General features: G+C 40.7%; 1 protein-coding gene across 1 annotated transcript; it reads left to right on the plus strand.

Moving 5' to 3' along the window:
- Positions 1-691: 691 nt before the first annotated feature.
- Positions 692-10,265, plus strand: LOC139647272 (transducin-like enhancer protein 4; the record flags this gene model as incomplete). Its single annotated transcript, XM_071523136.1, has 11 exons — positions 692-745; positions 850-1,002; positions 1,151-1,283; positions 2,133-2,314; positions 4,075-4,151; positions 4,319-4,568; positions 4,725-4,972; positions 5,878-6,025; positions 7,244-7,394; positions 8,398-8,474; positions 10,094-10,265. Coding segments are annotated over 11 exons (1,581 nt in total), but the record flags the coding sequence as incomplete, so codon positions are not given.
- Between the last annotated feature and the right edge of the window lie 12,213 nt (positions 10,266-22,478).

A 22,478-nucleotide genomic window follows, 5' to 3' on the forward strand; every position in this document is an offset into this window, starting at 1 on the left:
CTTTCTTAAACTTATTTGTCATTCTTTTTGAAGCATTTCTGCTTGATTAGATTGTAAAATTAAGAGAGGCAGAAAAGATGGGGGAGAGAGAGAGAATTACATAATGTGATGCTTTTATTCCACTGAGACACCAGGGAGTCTCTAAGAATGCAACCATTTTTTCAGTTTTATTTTGCCATTTCTGCTTTATTGGACAGTTGACAGTAGAGGGGGAGAGAGAGAGAGGGAGAGAGAGAGAGAGAGAGAACGAGAGAGAGAGAGAACGAGAGAGAGAGATATTACATGCGACAAAGGTGCTGTTTCACAGTAAGAGCCTTAGCCAAAATGAGCCATCAGGATGCCCTGGGTGCAGCCATTTTGACTGTTTCATCTACAATGTAAAACACACAACAATACAAAAAGGCGAATGATAGAAGAATGACAAAAGAATAATTTCTAAATCTTCTTTTGTAGAAAGTTTTGATTTTTTGTGCCTTCCATAAATATTTATGAGATTTTAGTGTGTAGGGTGGACTGAATAATGTAGCGTGCAGTAGGTGATTCAGTTATGGGAAGTATTTGAGTCAAATTCCTTGAATTTGAAACACACAAATCCAGCCAATTTTTTTCTGATTTGTTTGCCACAACAAAATGGAGTAAAAGTCAAGTGTGTGCCTTCAGTAACTGACTATGTTTCTCATGTCTTTCACAGGAAAGTGATGGAGAGAAGAGCGATGACAACTTGGTAGTGGATGTCTCCAATGAGGTAAGACATTTTTTGGGCATGGAGTCGAATGTGTTATCTAATCAGAACAACTTGTCCCTCATTTGTCCATCTTCCTCTCTCACCTTTGCCTCCACTCACCGCAGGATCCAGTTTCTCCTAGAGGAAGTCCCGCCCACTCCCCTCGGGAAAATGGATTGGACAAGAGTCGGCTGTTAAAGAAGGACCCGCCCCTCAGTCCCTCCTCCATCGCCTCGTCCAGTAGCACACCTTCATCCAAGTCCAAAGAGATTAATATTGTGAGTCATATGGGTAATAATAGCTTTCTGGTCTTCTTTTTTCATCCTTCTTAGGGTGTTTTTATAGTTTGAGACATTGAGAAAAATGTAAAAATGAGAAGTAGTCATTGTAGCTTGTTGTGAGTATGAATGCTTTTTGCTGGTCTAGAATGAGAAGTCCAGTACGCCCGTGTCCAAGTCCAGCACTCCCACCCCACGCTCTGATGCGCCCACCCCCAGCAGCACCTCCACCCCCGGCCTGAGGCCCACACCTGTGAAACCTCCAGGAGCGGAGTCCCTGGGTGAGTCTCACCTCTCGTTCACTGTTTTGTTCAGTTTCACGGAGCACAAAAACTCCTCTGCATTCATCAATGAAATACCAGACAAATTTTAGGAAAACATTGGTCGTTTGAATTGAAATGATAAACATTTTGAATATATAAGTTGTTACAAACTCCAGTTTGTAAACTTTTAAACATTAAATATCTGTAAAATGTTATTATGAATTAAAGAATCCTGTTCCAAAATGAGATATCCACACATACCCACTAGAGAAAAACAATTGACAGCTCAAATTATGATCTGAAGAATAGTAGAGAACTTAAGTTGTTGTTGTTGTGATAACCCCTTTTACATACTGGATTAATTGAATGTTGAAGTCAAGGTGATGATTTTTTATTTTATTTTTTTCAAAATGGATTGTGTTGTAAATGAGCTCTTCAACTGAGCAGGATTAATAAATGAAGTTCTGTGAAAAATAATCATAGATCACTGTTTCGCTTTGCACCTGCACTTGATAATCATGTGCCTAGATTTAACAAGCAAACAAAAAAACGTCACTTGAAGCCACTTGACTTGAGTAGCCTAAAATCTAGAGAGAGTTAAGCAGGGAGACAGAGCAGAAAAATCTGTCTCAAGTATTGTACACGTATACACACCTAGTTAGAGAAAGTGAAAATTATGATTCCCTGACAGCTATTCAATTTGTCAATTTCTGTGCAAAACAGGAACCTGCCCATTACTGCACATCCCCCCAAATGGTATCATTGGTATGCACTAACACTAACAAGGCTGTCAAAACAGCAATCAATATTTTGATTAATACAGCGCTGCACACTTGCATCAGACAGTGTTTTGTCTTCCAGTCCCAGGTCTGCGCACGCCGCTGGCAGTTCCCTGCTCCTACCCGGGTCCGTTCGGGATGGTGCCCCATCCTGGCATGAATGGAGAGCTGAGTGGTGCGGGAGCGGCATACACCGGCCTGCATAACATTTCCCCACAGATGAGCGCAGTGGCTGCCGCTGCTGTGGCAGCTTATGGACGCACACAAGTGGTACCCATACACACACATACATATATGTATATATATATATATATATATATACTCACATATACCTACATACCTACAGCCAGGGTCAGGGTTGATTTTTGGCTCAGTAAACGAAACCAAAAAAATTTACCTGCCAATTAGGGATGTGGCGATATATCGAAATTCAATATATCGTAATACAAAAATGTGACAATACGTATCATGGGACAGCAAAATTGAATCACGATATTAGCTTCATTTTATTCTGCTGTAGCAATTACAAATGAAATGGCTTGTCCATCACAATTTCAAAAGCTCTCCATCCAGATTATATTATTTGCAATTTGTCATGACATTTTTAAATTGTTGTTTACATTCTAGCAAGCAATGCCATTGCTTGCCATTGCAAGTTTTGTGGCTCAGAAATAAACATAATTCTGCAGTCAGAATTTGTTGTCATTGAACTTTTATTTATTACATCATATCGTGGTTGTATCAAATTGTGAACCCCATGTCGCGAATCGAATTGTATCGTGAGACAAGCATATCGTCACATCCCTATTGCCCATAGTAACTTTTACCAGCCAAAGTAATTCATACTTTTTCATAGAAACTTGTCATTTTTGTCAAAGTTTGCAGAAGTTCAGATGCAACCAGTTTGTGCAGAGCCACCGTAACAGGCAGCCAGTCAACAGTTTGATACAGAGCCGGTGTTTTGCTTTGCTTTGATTAGTTAATTGTCAGGGAGAGTGTGACAAAGTCTCAGAACAGCCAAAGACCAAAGACTGTATATAACGGAGGCATACAAATGTTATCATCTCAAAAAGTTACTGGCCAGTGTAGCAGGTCACCCTTATTGATTTATCAGACAAAGACACATTTTAGCAGCATTGGGTGCTCAGTGGGAGTTATTTTTGGACCCTGCTGTCTACAGTAAAGTGTCACGATACCAGAATTTTGACTTCAATACAAATGCGAAGTTTAAGTGGGTTGGGATTTCTTCTATCTATTTGGTCATGCACAGTATTTAGTTGTTATATTTTCCATCAACTAGTGATGACTGTTTTAGGTGTTTTTAAATAGCGATAAGTAAGCCTGATCCAAAGTTATATGTTTTTTTACTCATTATCTGATTTGGTCAGAAACCTACTGGAATGAATTTATTGCAACCAGGGAGACTAGGGCTGATTGTGACGGTTTTCCAATTTTCCACAGCCTGAACACACACTCACTCCACATACAAGCACATACACAAGCGATGAGGTGCATGATTATTTTGCCTTCTGTTAAAATTTAAATATATAAATGCAGTTCGTTGCAGGCGCAGAACATAGTGCTGATAGTCATTATCACAATTAATTGGACAGTTATCTATTTAGACAAAATCCCACGAATGTTACCATTAATATTCAAATCATTAAAAAGAACTCTCGCCCGTACCATCATTGGTTTGCAGCCTTGCTTATCTGGATTCATGCTTGATAGAGTAAGGGGCTACTAGGCATATAAGCTTTGGTTAGACAGGGGCTTTGTGGTTTATGGTGTATTCAGTACAGAAAACATTGGAATTCAGGGCATGTATAAGCTGCAAAAGCCAGTGTTACTTAATCTCTTGTTTTTAAAGGTTTATATATACAGTATGTATATACGTGATTAATTTTAACTTAACTTTAAACAACTCTAGGGTTGTGTGAGTATGTGCAGGTGGATGTGTGTGTGTGTGTGTGTAGCATTTGCATATCTTTGAAATGCTTGTAAACTGTATCATTCTCTCCACTCTGCAGGTGGGATTTGATCCTCACCACCACATACGTGTCCCTGGTCTTCCTCCCAACCTGTCAGGCATTCCTGGTGGAAAACCGTATGTATCCCTCTGCTAGATGACAAAGGGTGCTAATATGCTAAGTAGATCCACAAACTGAACAAATACTGCCTCTTCTTCATTTTCACATCCTCATCTCTTGTGCAATTACCCCCCCCCCCCCTTCTCTTGCCACCCTTTCCATGCGATCCTTTTCTCACCTCCAGAGCCTACTCCTTCCATGTGAGCGCTGATGGACAAATGCAGCCTGTGCCTTTTCCCCCTGATGCATTGATAGGCCCTGGCATCCCGCGCCACGCACGCCAGATCAATACTCTTGGCCACGGGGAGGTGGTGTGTGCTGTCACCATCAGTAACCCAACACGTCATGTCTACACCGGCGGCAAGGGCTGTGTGAAGGTGTGGGACATCAGTCACCCGGGCAACAAGACCCCTGTGTCCCAGCTGGACTGCCTTGTGAGTGAAAGAGACTCTGGTTTGTCTATAGAGGTGTTGCAGTTGCGACACAAACCTCCTACCATCCGGCTGGTGCCATCATGGAGGTCCACTTTTGGTAAGAAAGATGCTCTACAAATATATTTATTGTGATTCTGTGTGTGTCTGTCACATCAGAACAGAGATAACTACATCCGCTCTTGTCGGCTACTTCCGGATGGGCGGACTCTCATTGTGGGCGGCGAGGCAAGTACTTTGTCAATCTGGGATTTGGCCACGCCTACTCCACGGATCAAGGCAGAGCTAACTTCGTCGGCACCTGCGTGCTACGCTTTGGCCATCAGCCCCGACTCCAAGGTCTGCTTTTCCTGCTGCTCCGACGGAAACATTGCTGTCTGGGATCTCCACAACCAGACTCTGGTTAGGTATGGAGCTGGGAGTACGGGAGTGTGCTTGTGCGGTATGCATGTGTGCATGCATGTGTGTGTGTGTTTGTGTGAGTGTGTGTGTGTGTGTATGTTTGGTGACAACACATACTGTAATAGTTCTCATCCTTAAACCCCAAGTCTCGACCTTATCCGGCCATGTAAAATTTCAGGCATAATCTCATAGATTCTGGAAGAATTTGACTTAAAGAAAGGAAAGTTTTTGCAAATTTTATGAACTCAAAATACAAGTTGGCTTACTTCACAAACATTAAGTTTAGGGTGTTTTGGGTGGCAGGGTGGGCTAATCAGTTCTCCTCTCTCTGGCTGAAGGTGCTAATCAGTGAAATCAGTTGCTGTAGTGTTTGGTTGGAATGTAAACCTAAACCTCTTGGGCCTCCATTGCACATGTTTGAGTACCACTGATTTAAACTCTATCTGTAAACTATATCTTATACTATACTATACTATACTATACTATACTATACTATACTATATCTTTAAACTATCTAACAGCTGAAATACAATTCCAAAACATATGAATGCGAGGTTGGTGGATGGATAAAAATCCTGGACGTTTACTTGCCAACCCAAGATGCTTTAGATGGTGACTTGGCTGACGAGAACGTAAACGACACATCACTATAGTCATTAGTACAGAGACGGTTGAAACAGCTGTAAAAATGAACAGCTGTGTGTATGAACTGATTGTGTGACATCAAGCCTAAAGCCTCCATCTCAAACTGTAAAGACATATTATCTTTGCTTGTTTTCTTGAGAATTTCGTTCTCTCCAAGACAACTTGGGAAAAACGTTTTCATCAAGGTATCGATTTGCCGTTCTTTGATTTGGTAAATACCTCTGTGGTCGGGTGTGTGTCTGCCTGCCACTGTGTTTTTCTGCAGGCAGTTCCAGGGCCACACTGATGGGGCCAGCTGTATAGACATTTCCAACGATGGGACCAAACTGTGGACTGGGGGCCTGGATAACACTGTCCGATCCTGGGACCTGAGAGAGGGACGGCAGCTCCAGCAGCACGACTTCACCTCCCAGGTATACAGCACACTAAACCAGACACACAGCAGACACACACCACTGTCATACCATCATGCACACTATTACTGCTAGTACTACTATCACTATTACTACCACCACCAGTACTACTGCTATTACTCCTGTTACCATTATTGCTAGGACTACTATGTGGAGTTTGTTCAGCCTCTCCAGTTTGTGGGTTTTATGATCAAAACCTATTTTGTGCAGGTTTTTCTGAAAAATCATGACTCACAACTTGTGTTTTTTGTGTTAATTTGCAGTTAAAGTGCACATTGCAGAGTGATGAAAATTGTAAATCAAAGGGGAAGTTGCAGTTCTCTGCAGTTGCTCTGATTCTACTTTTTCTTCAAGCGTGGGTCAGAAGATTTGACCGATGACTAAGGCGAGGGGGGCTGTGGTCTGCCGGCCTGTGCTCCAATTTTCAGGCTCATTGATGCTTTGAACACCAACTGTAATACAGCAGTTAGAATTTAAAATCTTTAGAATCCATTTTTTAGGTAAGAAAAAGAGCAGTGATAATAGACCACTACTGCAATTTTCCTGAAAAGGCCCATTTTCTAGCCTCAATGTGCAGAGGAGGTGTGTGTGCATTAGAGGCAGCTCAGAGAGGCACAGGGCAGACAGGGAGAAGCACAGAGAGGAAGAAAAACAGCTTCAGCAAATGTATTGCCAGTAGTTTTCATATTGTCACGTTTCTTGGCAAAGAAAAAGACAAGGCTTTTGGTTTTTATCATCAGGTTTATCAAGCTATCAAGTTCATGACCTGTATCGTGGTTTGGTCTTCGTCATCTGAAAAATAATTGTTGACAATTTTTTTTAAACATGAAAACTGTCATTCACCCACCTAATTTCATGAAGTATAATTGCATTTTCCAAAGTGCTGCCAGTGCTAGAAGGACTGTTTCACACTTAATACGATTTAAGAAACTGAAACAGCCTTCTGTTTCAACAGATTAGTATGTCAAGGACTGAAATGTTTATGATGGTGTTGATGGTGTTGTATACAGTGAACATTTGCCAACACCCATAGATATGGTAATGTCAGTACCCACCCACACACACTCACATGCACACACACACATGCACACAATCTGCATGTACTCAGAAAATCCTGGAGTACGCTAATATAATTGCTAGACTGTACACTATTACATATAAACTATGAATAAAATATGTAACTACCATTAAAAATGAGGCTGCTTGGTTTCATTGCAGATCTTCTCACTGGGCTACTGTCCAACGGGCGAGTGGCTGGCGGTGGGAATGGAGAACAGTAATGTGGAAGTCCTGCATGTCACCAAACCTGACAAGTACCAGCTCCACCTCCATGAAAGCTGTGTGCTCTCACTCAGATTTGCCCACTGTGGTAAGAATCTATGGCATGGGATTTATATATGTGAGGGGTTTCTTTCCAAAATGTCCATTTGGGAAAAAAAATTGCCACCTGAAATTCACTCATCAATACACAAAGAGAAACACACCGATGATTCTATCTTCAAAACATATTTTGCAGGCCAACCTCCCAAAAACTTGGTGTATTCCTTTAAGATGACTCATAACTTTAATAGTAACTCTCATTATGTGTTTTCACTTTACTTTGATGCCACCAATTATTTTGTCGGATTAGGTGTCAGTTTGTTCAAACAGTGGATATCTAATTATCTAACCACAATGTGTGACTGAAGGTTACTTCATCTACATTTAAGAAATTAGTTCCTAAACCTCAACCTATATAACTGCCACCTGAAATAATAAAAAAAACAGTTATTGATTGTTCTTCATCATTTATTGATTGTTCTTATCAAACTAGATAAATGAAAGTTGTGTATCCAACTGCATATGATAACATTATTATTAATTCCTTACCATAGCTAGGGTATTATAAATGATATAGTTGTTTTATGCCTGTACTTGTTAGGAAGTACAGAGCCAAGAGATAAGATCAAGGCAAGTTTTTTCTTGAGCCAATTGATTTGTCAATTAATAAACCATCTCTTAAATTAGCACCTGAACCCTCAGATCAGATAATGAAATACATTCTGCTTTAATATGTCCATGGCCATTAGTGTCATTCAGATGTGTTGATAAAGCTTTTATTAGCAAAAAAAAAAGTCCCTGCTTTTCAACTGTAGATATCTTTCTGAATCTGATATAAGAACCAGTTCAAATGGGAATACACGGTTCAAATCCACCATTTGAAAAGATTTTGTGGTTGTAAAAATAATATGTTGAATGTTTGTTGTTGAATCCTGTATTTCTGAATTTATGTATGATGCCAGAGCTAGTTAAACTGAGTCACTGGGGCAGCTGAGGCATGTTTCAAATTTGTGTCCTTGATGTGGCCTAATGTGGGTTGTCGTCCTCTGCAGGGAAGTGGTTTGTGAGCACAGGAAAGGACAATCTGCTCAACGCATGGAGAACACCGTACGGAGCCAGCATATTCCAGGTAATCATAGCAAAACACACCATAAAAAAAACATACGTATGACGGGGCAGCAGAGTGTCCCAGTGGCTACAGAGAGGCAGTCCCATAACCAAGAGGTTGCAGGTTAGATCCCTGCATCAGCCAATGTGTTTCCAACAAGTGTCTTAGAGTGAGACAACAAACTCCTCCCTGCTCATTCATTGTAAGCTGTTGTGGATAAGAGGGTCCGCTAAATGGTAAATTGTGAACTAGACCAAGAATCCTATCAATTGTATCATGTCTTCTCTGCAGTGCCCATTTGTTTTGTTTTTTGTTTTTTTTTCCCCCCTGTCTTTTGAAAAAACTTTTTATTATTATTACTATTAGTGAAAACTGACAGAAACAAATGGGCACACAGTGAGTTACATACAAAACCAAACATAGGGTGTACATTAAGTGATATTAACAGAGATTATAGTTACGGGTGACAAAAGGGAAGAAGCACATGAATATCTTGAAAAGAGAGAGTATGTTTTACATATATGACTTGGGTAGATATAGTATCAGATACTCATGAAAGTTCATGAATATATGTGTCCCGTTAGCCTTCATCATCTCTTCCCTTTTTCTCTTCCTGCTGAGCTCTTTTTACATTTTCACGCACCTCTATACAACAACAAATCCTCTATACAACAACAAATCAGTATCCAGCTCGAATCAACTGAGCTCATACCCACAAAGTCTGCCAGAAACTTGGGTGTCATGATTGATGACCAGCTAACCTTCAAGGAGCATGTGACTTCTGTTGCTCGGTCATGCCGATTTGCTCTATACAATATCAGGAAGATCAGACCCTACCTGTCTGAGCATGCAGCACAACTCCTGGTACAGGCTCTTGTAATATCACGCCTTGACTACTGCAACTCCTTACTGGCAGGGCTCCCGGCCTGTACTTTCAAACCTCTGCAGATGATCCAGAACGCGGCGGCGCGTCTGGTCTTCAACCAGCCCAAAAGAGCACATGTCACTCCGCTATTCATATCCCTCCACTGGCTCCCAGTTGCTGCCCGCATCAAGTTCAAGTCCTTGATGCTCGCCTACAAAACAATAACCAAAACGGCTCCGACCTACCTGAACTCCCTCATTCAGGTCTACGCTCCCTCCCGCTCACTACGCTCTGCCATGGAGCGGCGCCTGGTGCTGCCACCTCAGCAAGGCCCTAAGTCTCTAGCCAGACTCTTCTCTTCTGTGGTTCCCCGGTGGTGGAACGAGTTGCCAAACTCCATTCGATCCGCAGAATCCCTCTCTATCCTTAAGAAAAGGCTAAAGACCCAGCTCTTTAGCGAATACCTCCTTTCATAAAAAAAAAAAAAAAAAAAAAAAAAAAAATTTGATGCACTCTATGCATTACCTCATAGCACTGCCTTGTAGCACTCCCTCGTAGCACCTATGTCCTGTTGGACCAGAACTTAGCTTGTTGCACTGTCTCGTAGCACCTTTGTCCTGTTGGACCAGAACTTAGCTCTATAGCACTTACTCTCGTTGTTCTCTCCTATCTAGAAACTTGCTTGTGTTGTATGCAAATCTCATGTGTAAGTCGCTTTGGATAAAAGCGTCTGCCAAATGTGAAATTGTTGTAATTGTTCTTATTCCCCTTACAGTCCAAGGAGTCGTCCTCAGTGCTAAGCTGCGACATCTCCGTCGATGATAAGTATATTGTGACTGGCTCAGGAGACAAGAAGGCGACTGTCTACGAAGTCATCTACTAGGAGGGCTGTAATCAACAAACAACACAAACATCCTCCCACCCAAGCACTTTGTGATATCCCCATCCCTATGTACATTTTTTAATTTGTATAAAATGGATTTGTATGGAACAAACCAAACCAGTTTGATTCTTTCAAGGACCGTGACCTTTTGACCTCTTGGCTGGTCGTGGATCAAAACAAACAAGCAGAGCCAAGCACACAGATGTTTTTCTTTTTTTTTTATTGAGCGACTTTTTGTTGTTGTGAGGATGAGTGAATCTCCATCATGAATCTTCTGGAGTGGAAGGTAGCCTGCAGTAACGGATCCATTCCTTTATGTGATACTTCTTTAAAAAGCTACTTGTGGACATTTGCATAAAGATTGATGTTTTTGTGCGTTTTGGTTGTGTTGAACCGCTTTTATTGATGTGGTCTCTATTTTGTTAAAAGGGCAATACTGTCGTTTTCACATGTTGGTCTGATTCTTGCCTTGATTTAAGTTAATACCTCAGGCCAACTTTGTCATTTTTTAAAACGTTTTGACACATTTGTTGTCTATTTTAGGCTGATGATTTAAAATTCTACCATATATATTTGAAAAACACATAAACGCATAAACATTTAATACTAAACACAGACGTTTTTTCTGGAAAGTTGCTCATTTTTAGATATGGTGGTGTCTATGGCAGTAGTTACTCAACACATAATAGATGCTAAATATCTCAGTCATGGAAAAACATGTTGAACAACTGATGTGTTTCCTCCTACCAAGACTGACATAGGACCCACATGACAAAAACAGTGTCATTGCCCTTTAATGCAGCTCTTGCCTATGACCTCCTGCAGAGTGTAAAGGTTTTCTTCCTTTTACGTATTTGTTTTTGGAGTCTTTTCTCATAATCCAACTTCTTAGAGTGATAGAGCTTGGTTTTGTTGGTGTGTGTGTGCGTGCGTGTGTGTGTGTGTGTGTGTTTTCTAATGAGTCTACCCCGTAGGCATTGAACAAACAAACAAAACAAACAAGATTGCCTTCTGTGCCCTCACCCCTGACTGACCTTTGGACTCAGTTCTGCCCCTTAAATTCAGACTACACTTACTGCTCACTGGATTCTCTCAGACAGATACATATTTGATTGGTGTTGGAGATCAGTCAGCCCTCCAAATCCTGCCTAGGTTTTTCTTTTGGACCTGTTCAATTATCCATCATTTCTCAGAAATGCAAATGGTCAAAGATGTGGTAGTGGTTCTTCTTGGATCCACTTCTGTCGGCTTGTAGAAATAACACAGTGCCTTTATGCCGCTACGCTTCTAACTCCCATTTCGTCCTGCTGGGTGTTCACATCAACGACACAAAGAGCTGAAACGTTTTTAAAATTAATATTTTTGAGTGGACATGATAATGGGACATTTGAGGTTTGATTTTATTGAACAGATTAATAACAGATTAATAGAAACATGATTATCCTATCCAGTTTCTCTCCATTGTCCATTGTCCAAGTTGGAGTAATCAGGAAATGAAATATGACACATATTTTACTGTGTATCCACCAAACTCCTTTTTTAGCTTGTAGTGCTGAACAGATGCATGTGGAAAGCACTGCTCATGGCTACTGTAGTTGCAGTTTGACTGTTTGAAATATGGCAGTGTCTTGCCAAAAATTGAAATATTTTTAAAGCTACAATATGCAGCTTTTGCCTTGAGGCTGGAAGTGTTATTCCCACCCTCCTCTCTGTCACTTGGCCAAGGTCCCGCCCCAACACTTGTCACTCATCTTCAGCTGTCTGCCTTGAAGGCATCTAGCCTGAGGCTGAGGTAACCGGCATCCATAACGCCACCACAGGCGTTGAAGAAGCAGAAGGTGAACGCAGGCAGACAATAAAAAAAAGCAATGCTGATGTTCACCGTGATTTTGATCGGGTCTTGTCTGCTGCATGTTTCGCTTTGCTGTTCTTTCTCTTCTTACTGCTTTCCACTATTGTTATTGTTGTGGCTTCCTTGCTCTGTGTCTGCTAGCCTCACCTTGATCGGTACCCAGCTCACTGTTGGCCACGCCCATGAGACACACAGCCACAGCAAATGATATTTGCCCAAAAACATCATTGAAAAGCCAATTTTAGGCAAATGGGGGATTTAGGCATGTACACACAGGATCACAGACAGAAACAGACTGATAATGTATAATATATCCTATTTATTTATTGTTATTTTAGTGTCAAAAAAGTTGCATATTGTAGCTTTAACTTTGAGTGTTTGCCTGTCAGAGCGCAAAAAAACATGCTCAACGCTGTGTCAGCTGAAAATAAGGAAAAGAAGCTGGTTTTCCACTGGGAAGGGTTTCCCAGTGGATGCACAACCTGAACCTATGGGATTATTATTATTGATCATAAAAAGGCACGTCTCAGATGTATGGGAATAGTTTTTTTTAATTCTCATGTCTAGTTAAGGCACACAACACCCTCAGTCCAGTGTCCTCAAAAGTTTGTTGCGTGGAGTTATAGATAAGACTGCCTTGTAAAAGATCTACTCAGTCATCAAAAATGACAAACATGACCAAACTTTAATCTCTCTAATGGCTTATCTCGAGAGCAGTACTCGCCTCATCGTAATTGAGATGTACCTGGCTCTTACTAAGCCCTTAATACTTCTAAAATATACAGATCTTAGGATAGCCTGCCTGGGACGCTCTCGTAGAAGTATGAACTCCTCTCCAAGTTTCTAAGTACAATTTAAAACTCTTTGCAGAAGGTTAATGTACATCTGATCTGTGGAAAAAAAGTTTTTAAATAAGCTAGATACAGTAATGCACTGAGAAGAAAAAGATGGACATTGGTTTTTTTTCAACGAAATGCCAAGGAAGAGCATACTTGAAGTTGGTGGATACTTTTTGTTATTTTCTTAATGATTTCTATTGTATCTCTGCAACTGTGATCCAGACAGATCTCCATTTAGTTTGTTGAATTGCAGGCTAAAGGCATTTTGACACATTTATCAATTATGTATTTTGGCACATACATGTATGTACAAAAGTGTATGTAACAGAGTTGACGATACTAGTTAAAGTAAACCCACTGGTGTGAATGAATTGGCTCCTTTTGTAGTGTGGCCATCACTTATGCTGGTAGGCAAAAGTGCCATGGGTTTGAGAAAGGAGAGCCACCCTGAGAGAAAGATACTTGTACATGCAAACATGACTGACACCTGAAATACAGACATTTCTGTGGTTTGTGGCAGTCACATACTGATAAATTTACATTCTGAGAGACTGGTTATGATATTGATTTATTTTTCACAGTGTTCGCCTTATCCTGTATTTTGTTTCCTAATTTGTAAAAACTTTGTATTTGTTACAGTCAGCTACACTTTCAGACTAAAATGAAGACTCACCTTGCTGTCATTTACTGCTCAGCTGTGCTTTTTGCTCTTGAATGAGTCGAAATCTGGTGGCACCTGCTGTATGGAATACACATTAATATTGGAAAAATATAAAATATACTTTGGGTACACTCACTCTAATGTCAAGAAGAGTCAAATTTGCGTGTTACACATGTCTCATCTGATTGTTAAAAGTTAGCTGGCTAACATGACCTGATACAACAGAAATTATGTTACATACAATAATGATGTGTAGAACATTTAGTTTGACTGACTATAAATTTACTGTAAACATGTAATAATTCAAGCTTACAGTGGAAAGATACTTCCTGTTGCTAGTTGATCTTTTTTCTTCAATACAAAATGCCTTTGCTCTGTTTTTCTAGTCTGTGGTTGATTTTATTAAATTATTGTGTGAAGTAAGATTTGGTGTGTGATTCATTCATTTTTCCGACTAATAATCACTAAGACCTTATTTTTTTGGTACTAATTAATTCAAAATTGGAATATTTAAACAAAACAAACACAAGACCATCTGCAAAAGTTACTTCCATTTCTTACAAAATGACAGCTGACCAGAAAGAACAAAAATAACTTATACCAAATAAAAAACAAGCAATGAAATAATACGTTGAAATCCTTTCAATGATGATGAAGTCTAGGTATATCTAGATATAGCCAACAATTTTGATGATATTAGCCTTGTTAATGCATTGGATTTTTTTTTTTATTAATGCTGATGAATACAATTACTTATCAAGTATGGGATAATATGACCTCACTGATAACGTGAACAAAACTAAAATAAACTAGAATACATTTCCTGGACAAAATGTGTGGGCTTGCTGTAGAGTTGCTAGGCCTCTTCTAGGTGGTTGCTAGGGAGTACTAGGTGGTTGCTAGGGAGTTCTAGGTGGTTGCTAGAGTGTTTCTAGGTGGTTGCTAGGGTGTACTAGGTGGTTGCTAGGGCTCTTCTAGGTGGTTGCTAGGGAGTACTAGGTGGTTGCTAGGGTGTTTCTATGTGGTTGCTAGGGTGTACTGGGTGGTTGCTAGGGTGTACTAGGTGGTTGCTAGGGCTTTTCTAGGTGGTTGCTAGGGTGTTTCAACTTGGTTACTAGGGAGTTCTAGGTGGTTGCTAGGGTATACTAGATGGTTGCTAGGGTGTTTCTAGGTGCTTGCTAGGGTGTACTTGGTGGTTGCTAGGGCATTTGTAGGTGGTTGCTAGGGTGTAGTACGTGGTTGCTAGGGTGTACTAGGTGGTTGCTAGGGCTCTTCTAGGTGGTTGCTAGGGAGAAGTAGGTGGTTGCTAGGGTGTTTCTAGGTCAGTGGTTCTCAAACTTTTTCACGTCAAGGACCCCCAACTGACACAAATTAGACCACGGACCCCCATTTGATAAGATTTTGTCCCAGGGTCCCCCATCTGATAGGATTTTTGCTTTTAGATGTTTTATTACAGAAAGTGTATGAAACCCATGACCAAAAATAGTCATACATTCTGTCATTGTGTTACTTATGGATGGAATTATAGTGAAAATAAATTATTCCCCTTTTTGCTGGGGACCCCCTGGAACCCCCTCAAGGACCCCTAGGGGTCCCCAGACCCCACTTTGAGAACCACTGTTCTAGGTGGTTACTATGGTGTACTAGGTGGTTGCTAGGGCTCTTATAGGTGGTTGCTAGGGTGTTACAAGTTGGTTGCTAGGGAGTTCTAGGTGGTTGCTACGGTATACTAGGTGGTTGCTAGGGTGTTTCTAGGTGGTTGCTAGGGTGTATTAGGTGGTTGCTAGGGCGTTTGTAGGGTTAGTAGGGTGTGTGTGTGTTAGTGTGTGAGTGGGGGAAGCTGTGGTGTGAATGCGTGTGTCTCGGTGGTTGGGGTGTGTGTGTTGCTATAGCTATATCTGCAGTGTGTGTGTGTGTGTGTGTGTGTGTGTGTGTGTGTGTGTGTGTGTGTGTGTGTGGCCATCTGCTAACGACTCTGGTCAGTGAGAATAGCCCCACCTGCTCCACTGGTCTCTGAACATTCCGTCAATGATTGTGTATGTGGTTTTAATTTGCGATTAAATGTAAATAGTGCAAAAAGTAAAAGTCGGATCAAAAAGTTGAATGCAAGCATAAATCTATGTAACATATGCTACAAGATGCAACTTGAACAGAGTTTCTGGTGCAAACGGTGTGGGAGGAGATAGTGCACCAATTTTTTTTTGGGGGGGGGGTCTTTTTGCGGAATAATATTAAGAAGCGTAATAAATAATGGCAATTGTGCTTACTTGCAGCAAGCCCATTAATAAAAACAAAAAGAGTGATGCAGGCCCCACTTGGGCCAATCACTGACAAGATGCATCATCCCTCCAAGTTTCATCAAAATAAGCCTGGTTTGTATCAGTTACAGCCTTTCAAAGTTTGAAATTTTGACCTTTAATTATAGAGTCTCCATTTGTCCAATCAGTGTCACCAGAACACAGTGTCAAAGTGCACGTCCCTCCAAGCTTTGTCAAAAACAGAGCGGTGGTGTCTGAGATTTCACCTGAGATATCATGTTTGACGGACGGACAGACCCTCCACCCCCTGCCACCTACAATTTCATCACCTTTTCATCAGACAAATACACAGTTTTTTCCATGCTAGTGAAAGCAAAAAAGCATCACAACATCACCGACACTCACTGACACCCACTGCTGCAATGGCCTGCAACAAGGTCACAATTTCACAATTGTGCTTCATATAAAGGGGATTCTATGTGGCAAACCATATTTGAGGAAAACAGCAAGCCGAATTTTTGTGTGATACCTGGGTTTGTTTGGAATTTATTATACACACATACTGCATTGTGGTGTATGGATGTGTCTTGTAAGCCCATTTGGAGCTGGGTATCTTTAGTTTATAGAAAGTGAAAATGGCGCAATAAACTTCAAACACTTGAAACTAATAGGGTGCCAGGTTCAGGAAGACACAATATAACAAGGAAAAACCAGCACTCGCTATTTTACTCTTCAGCCTCTACTTGCTTATTCAAGCAGCAGCATGTCGTACGGATGTTTCAGTACCAGCCTTCTGATGCTAATGATGGCTGGTGGCAAATAAAGAAGTAGAGACTGAGGAGTGAATGAGCAAGTGCTGGTTTTTCGGTCTATAGTGTTTGACATGGTAATAAAATCAGCTAATCAGTATAGCCGCTTGGATATTGTGCAATTATTGGGTGATTTTATTTTCCAATCATCACCTAACCCACGACTTTCTCCGCCATCATCTGATGTGGATGGTCCCATTGAATCAAGAATTAATTATGAGTTAATTTAATTAATTCTCAGACCTGACCAGCCTCTGTATAACCTCATGCTACAGTCACAAAGTTTCAGGTCCTCAACAGCCTCGACCCTAGTACCTTTCCTTCATACCAAACAGGTTATAAGTTATTTAAATATATACCTTTGAACCATTACTAATCCCTGAGTTATGATATTCATTATCACTCCAGGCCACGAGAATTATCCACCCTGGATCGTCACTTCCTTGCCAGTCACAGTAATGCAGCCACTACATATTGGATCCGGTCCCACCTTTACCCTTCCCCTTCCCCATGCCTACAGGCTGAGGCAGCTACATGTGTGCATCATGTGACAACACATGAAGGTATTCACACACACACAGTTTTGGCTAAAGTGTTCAAATTTGTAAATTCCAGTAAAACTGTAGGTATCTGTACAGGAAGCTTTGCAGGGCATGAAAAAATACATCTCTGCCATATTCAGTGTCGTTCAGATTGACACAGAGGCTGACTTTGATCATTGCAAAGGCAACTGCAAACTAGGCGTTCCCTCTGTGCACTCGGCCTGGGAACTTCACTTCACAAAATTTCCCCAAATTATTTGTACCTGAAATCTCAGTACACTGATGAAAGCTGTAAAACCTCATTACCTATAGGCGATTGCATGAATCTATCCTGGGAAATTTGTCGCCTGTCATGCCTCTCTCTCTCCCCCAGTCTTTCCTGTCTCTCTCTACTCTAAACTATCTAATAAAGCAAAAATGCTAATAAAGGCAAAAATATTCTGCATTTACCTCTTGTCAGGCCAATCGTCCCACCTGCGACCTTTTATAACCTCCATTTCAATATGAATTATAGAAGTTGTCTACCTTTTTGTAAACTGTCAAGTCGTTATTTTCATAATTTGGACAGATAACGCTGAGATTTGTGTCATTAAAAAAGATTTGAATATCACTTGACAGGATAGCTTTGGTTGAACAGGCTTACTTCCATTTAGAAGCCCGCACTACCCTCATAACCTCTATATTTCTGTGAATTATAGAAGTCATCCACTATATCTGTTCTCCCATGTTTCTATCGGTATGTCCTTTGTGGCTCTTTAAAGCACTGTGTGACAGACCCGTTTCGTCCAAAATGTTTTGCATTTTGACTTGAGGTATAATGGTAGGCATACTCCATATCTAAGTTATTAAGTGAGCTGGGAAACAAGGGTTTCAAGTGTTTTAGTGTGGCGTTTCAGTGCAAGCTCACAGGTCAGCGCTAGTCTCTGTCTATCCTCCCAGCATGAACGTGCTGTGTTCATCCAGAGCACAGAGCCGGACTGTTGAAGTGGATTAAGTGATCTAAGTGAGGGCTGTGGAGGAGGAGGCTACACCATTACAGTGAATGATACTCCTGTTACAGCCCTCAAACCAGCACTTCACAGAGCCAAAAGTGGGAGAGAAGGAGAAAAGGTGGGGACGCAATGTGGGAATGAGCCACCCTACTTCAACATTTTGTATTAAGAGCACTTGCAGCTTGGAAATTGCCCACTTTCCTGACAGACGTAAAAGTTGGATTAAACAAACAGGCCACACAATAGCAAGATGGCGTCTGTTGCATGTGTTATGACATGATGCTGGAAGATCTGGCTCCACAAAGCTGTAAAGATAACGTTCATTTACTTACATAAAGAGACTGCAAATTTGTACATTAAAATTGTGTTTGTTCATGGCCGCCTCAGTCGCCTGCCCTTCCACAGACCTCCATGACCCATGTTAGCGACCTGACGTTCTTCTGGGAGTTCGTTCACAAAGTGCCGCTCTGCAGAACCATTACAATACTATTCTACATTCAGAGCACTGGCACAGTTGCTCTTAATTAATTCAGAGCATCACTGTTTTAGAGCATTGGCAGCACACACTGGACCCTCTGGGAGAGGTATAAGTGCAACAGAGTGAATATTTACATTGCAAGCAAGGTAGCTGCCAGTTCAAAACAATGAACGTGAAGGTCTCCCTCAGACCACAACTCACTTTTATTTACAAATCTGTCGAAACACCATAGAGTGGAGCAGTGGTTCTCAAACATGTGCTGTAGTAACCCAAGAGTCTGCAGCTTTTCATTCCAACTAAACACTGCACCAGCTGATTTCTGTGATTGGCACCTGCAACTGGAGAGGAGTAATCTGAACTGAAGAGGAAATAATCAGTGAAATCAGCTGGTAACAAATTAGAACAAGATCCAACAGAGACATAACTTATAATCGTGGACATTCAGTCCATTTTGAAAGTGATTACTCAGAGTCACTATATTACTACAGATTCTTACCCTCTAAGGGCCGATTAAACTGCTACTTCTTCTGACATGGTGCCAGTCATGGTTGCTAGGAGATTTTTGGCATAACGTCAAAACCTCGATAACAGGAGAGGAACTGGAAGGTTACTGCAGACCATTACTCTTTTCTAGTTGTTACTGTGCTTTGATCATAAACCCCAGCCGAATTGAATATCATTCTTAGGTTGAGATACACAAAATCCCCAGAGACAGAGGTGTGTATGCTGCACTACAACAGTGTGTATGTAACCTATCTCCACTACACCAGGCTGTTTTATTCCCCAGAACACACACAGAAGGGACAATTCAAACAACAGTATATATTTATACCTATTTAAGAAATGTCAGCATCTTGCACTTAAATAATGAACAAGGATAAATATGCATAAAACCTGACTACCAATAATAACTAGGTTTGATACCGCACACTACCACCACAATGGCTAGCACAGACAACTTATTAACCTTTGTCATGTACAAGTAACACTGAATCAGTAGACTGAAGATTGCATTACCTTGTAACTCACAATCACAGCAAACTTCAGTCTCAAACAGTAGTAAACTACATAATAAACAGTAAGCACTCCAACAGGCCTTTTCCACAATGACCAACAAGCCAGACAACAGCTCAGTCTGGCATTTCATAACATGGCTCTATACTTTGCTTTTGAAAAGAAGGTTTTGTCACAGCGATAACACTCCTGCTCACCTACGCAAATTAATAGGACATCACAATGAATGTCCATTTCTGGTGGTGCCGGGAAATAAAAATGACAGAGCCTCTCACACACTGGGAGGATAAGGTCCATAAAAGAAAATTCATCTGGATGGAGATTTGTTCCTTTGGCATTTGGGGGAACAGGTTATCCTATAGGAGGAGATCAGGCAGGCTAGCTCTGTTTCTTCTTTCAAATCTCTCTTAAAAACGCACTTTTCCAGAATTGCCTTCTCTTGATTCTGTTTCTCTCTCGTTTTATTTTATTTGTTTTATTGTGTTTTTGTAATCCATATCTCGCTTTTCATGATTACTGTATCAATTCTACTTTTTATATGGTAATTTCTCTTGTTTTTATGTCTTTGTAAGCACTTTGTAACTTGTTTTTGAAAAGTGCTATATAAATAAAGCTTACTTACTTACTTACGATAGAACTCTAATAATACTGTATTCAGAATGTATTACAGTGTATTTTTAATGGGATTACATCAGTTATGAGGCTCATAGTATTCCCTTATAATACCTTGTGTTGCACTTAAACTCACATTAATGTGTCCTTACTCAATCCCCTTGTCATATCTGATTTACTAATGTTCATTTCCTCCTAAATGTCACCTTGCCAGGCCTATCATATGTGTGAAAGAGATTAGATGATGGTAGCTTATCTGGTGGAGTAAATTTGGCAGTGATCTTGTAATGAGATGAAAGATTTGCGAGGAGCTTCGTGCTTTTGAGTGATTCAAAGGGACATTTCTCCCAACAACTGATGCTGCTAACAATTTCCTGCCCCGTAACAGGGTGGAGCGATGATTAATTCATGCCTCTGCCGTCTTAACGAGGTTGTGCCCGTTTAGGGGGGTGGGGGTGGGGGGGGGGGCGCACTCTGCAGCGCTTTGATATCCTACATTCAAGGCTGTGTCACACAGTAATGACTTCTTTGAGCTGTGAAACGAGCATCATTATCTCTTTCCAAAAAGGGAAGGATGAGAGACTGCTGCTCAGCTTGTATAAAGACAGGGGAGGAATCAGCCAGGACTGCAGTTTGTGTGTGTGTGTGTGTGTGTGTGTGTGTGTGTGAGAGAGAGAGAGAGAGAGAACGAGAGGAGGAGAGAAAGATGATGATACCCCATCACATCTTGTTTCACTATTCATTTAATACTGGACTGTGGGGGTGGGTGTGTTTTGACACTGATCTGGTGAACTGAACATAGTACTCACATTTCCCTTTCTTTCTTTCTTTCTTTCTTTTTCTTTCTTTCTTTCTTTCTTTCTTTCTTTCTTTCTTTCATTTTTCTTTCTTGCTTGCTTGCTTTCTGGGTTCCCACTGTGGCCCTGATGTAAGATTACATGAATTTTCCTTGACTTTCAGTAACTAAGTTGGAGTATTTCCATAGCCAAAACATTGTATCCCTTCCTGGTTTGTTCAGAAAAGTCCTAAAGAGCTAAACAGTGTGGTTTACACTACAGTTGGGCTGAACACTAACATTTAAGGCATCAAATGAGTGAAACAAGTTGGAAAATAAGTGACCCATTTGTAAAATTCCCAGGTATTCTCTGATTTCCTCAGAGAAATTTGCAAATCCCCTAACTTCCCCCATCTGAAATACACCTCTCAAAAGTCCATGATATTCCAGAGATTCCTGTTCTTTCTTTCTTTTTCATCCAAAGTCCATGTGCTTTGTTCAGGCACTTTATGCTCAGTCACCACAATATATAGCCCTTTTTTTTTGTACCGTGGCTCTTTGTGCCTCTACATCTCTTCTGTCACTTCATCACTGCAGCAGTGAGAAGGGTTTAAGGGTCACAGTAAAGTAGAGAGAGCTGGAAGGGTGAGAGGGTTTAAGTTCACCCAGAGAGTGGAGGATTGTATATTTCCTAAGAAAACAGGGGCAGCTATTCGAGTGGAGGTCATGGACATTTCCATGCATACTGATAGAATAGGTGGGAGTGTTGGAGGAGAAAGGCCTCTTAAAACTAAATGAACAAAAAGCTCTTGTTTTGAATGCTCTTCAGTCCATACTCTGCCAAATGTACTCTACCTCAGAATAAAGCACTTGGGTCAGAAGGGATATTTTTTTGAAGCTTTTAGGCTAACTCCAATTCCCACTTAAAACCAACTTTAGTTCCCATTTCTAAATGAGAGGCCTTTTCTCTGCGTTTTAAAGACCACATTTCAGTGTTACTATTGCATGTGTAAAATAATGAGAATTTCCTTCCACACATTGAGTCATTTCAACATTACACACCTTATATGTGTAATGTTGTCAGTCTAAAAACTCATCAAAATATACCTTGATAATGCCACTCCTCCTTCAGTAAATCTGTCAAAATAAAACAAAATACTGGTGCATGATCAAACAAATTCCTGCTTTAGGTCAAACAGAAAAAAATGTGTGAGTAGAAATCTAAATAAGGTGTCAACTTATTAACTCTCACTGATCACACTCTAATTTCAGCAGTGTAATCCTCTTAGAATCCACATGGTGGCGGCGCGGAGGTGAATAATGACTATACATGAAATTATTAATAAACTCTACCCTGTAATTATTAAGAGATTAAAATATATATATTTTAATGGGGCAGTTTATGAGAAACATACTTTTATTATTTATCACGGTAGCCTACTGTC

The sequence above is a fragment of the Centroberyx affinis genome, unplaced genomic scaffold (assembly GCF_046629955.1).
Source record: "Centroberyx affinis isolate AG114_WGS23_722 - 3 ecotype Tasmania unplaced genomic scaffold, CSIRO-AGI_Caff_v1 ptg001070l_1, whole genome shotgun sequence".
Lineage (NCBI taxonomy): Eukaryota > Metazoa > Chordata > Actinopteri > Beryciformes > Berycidae > Centroberyx > Centroberyx affinis.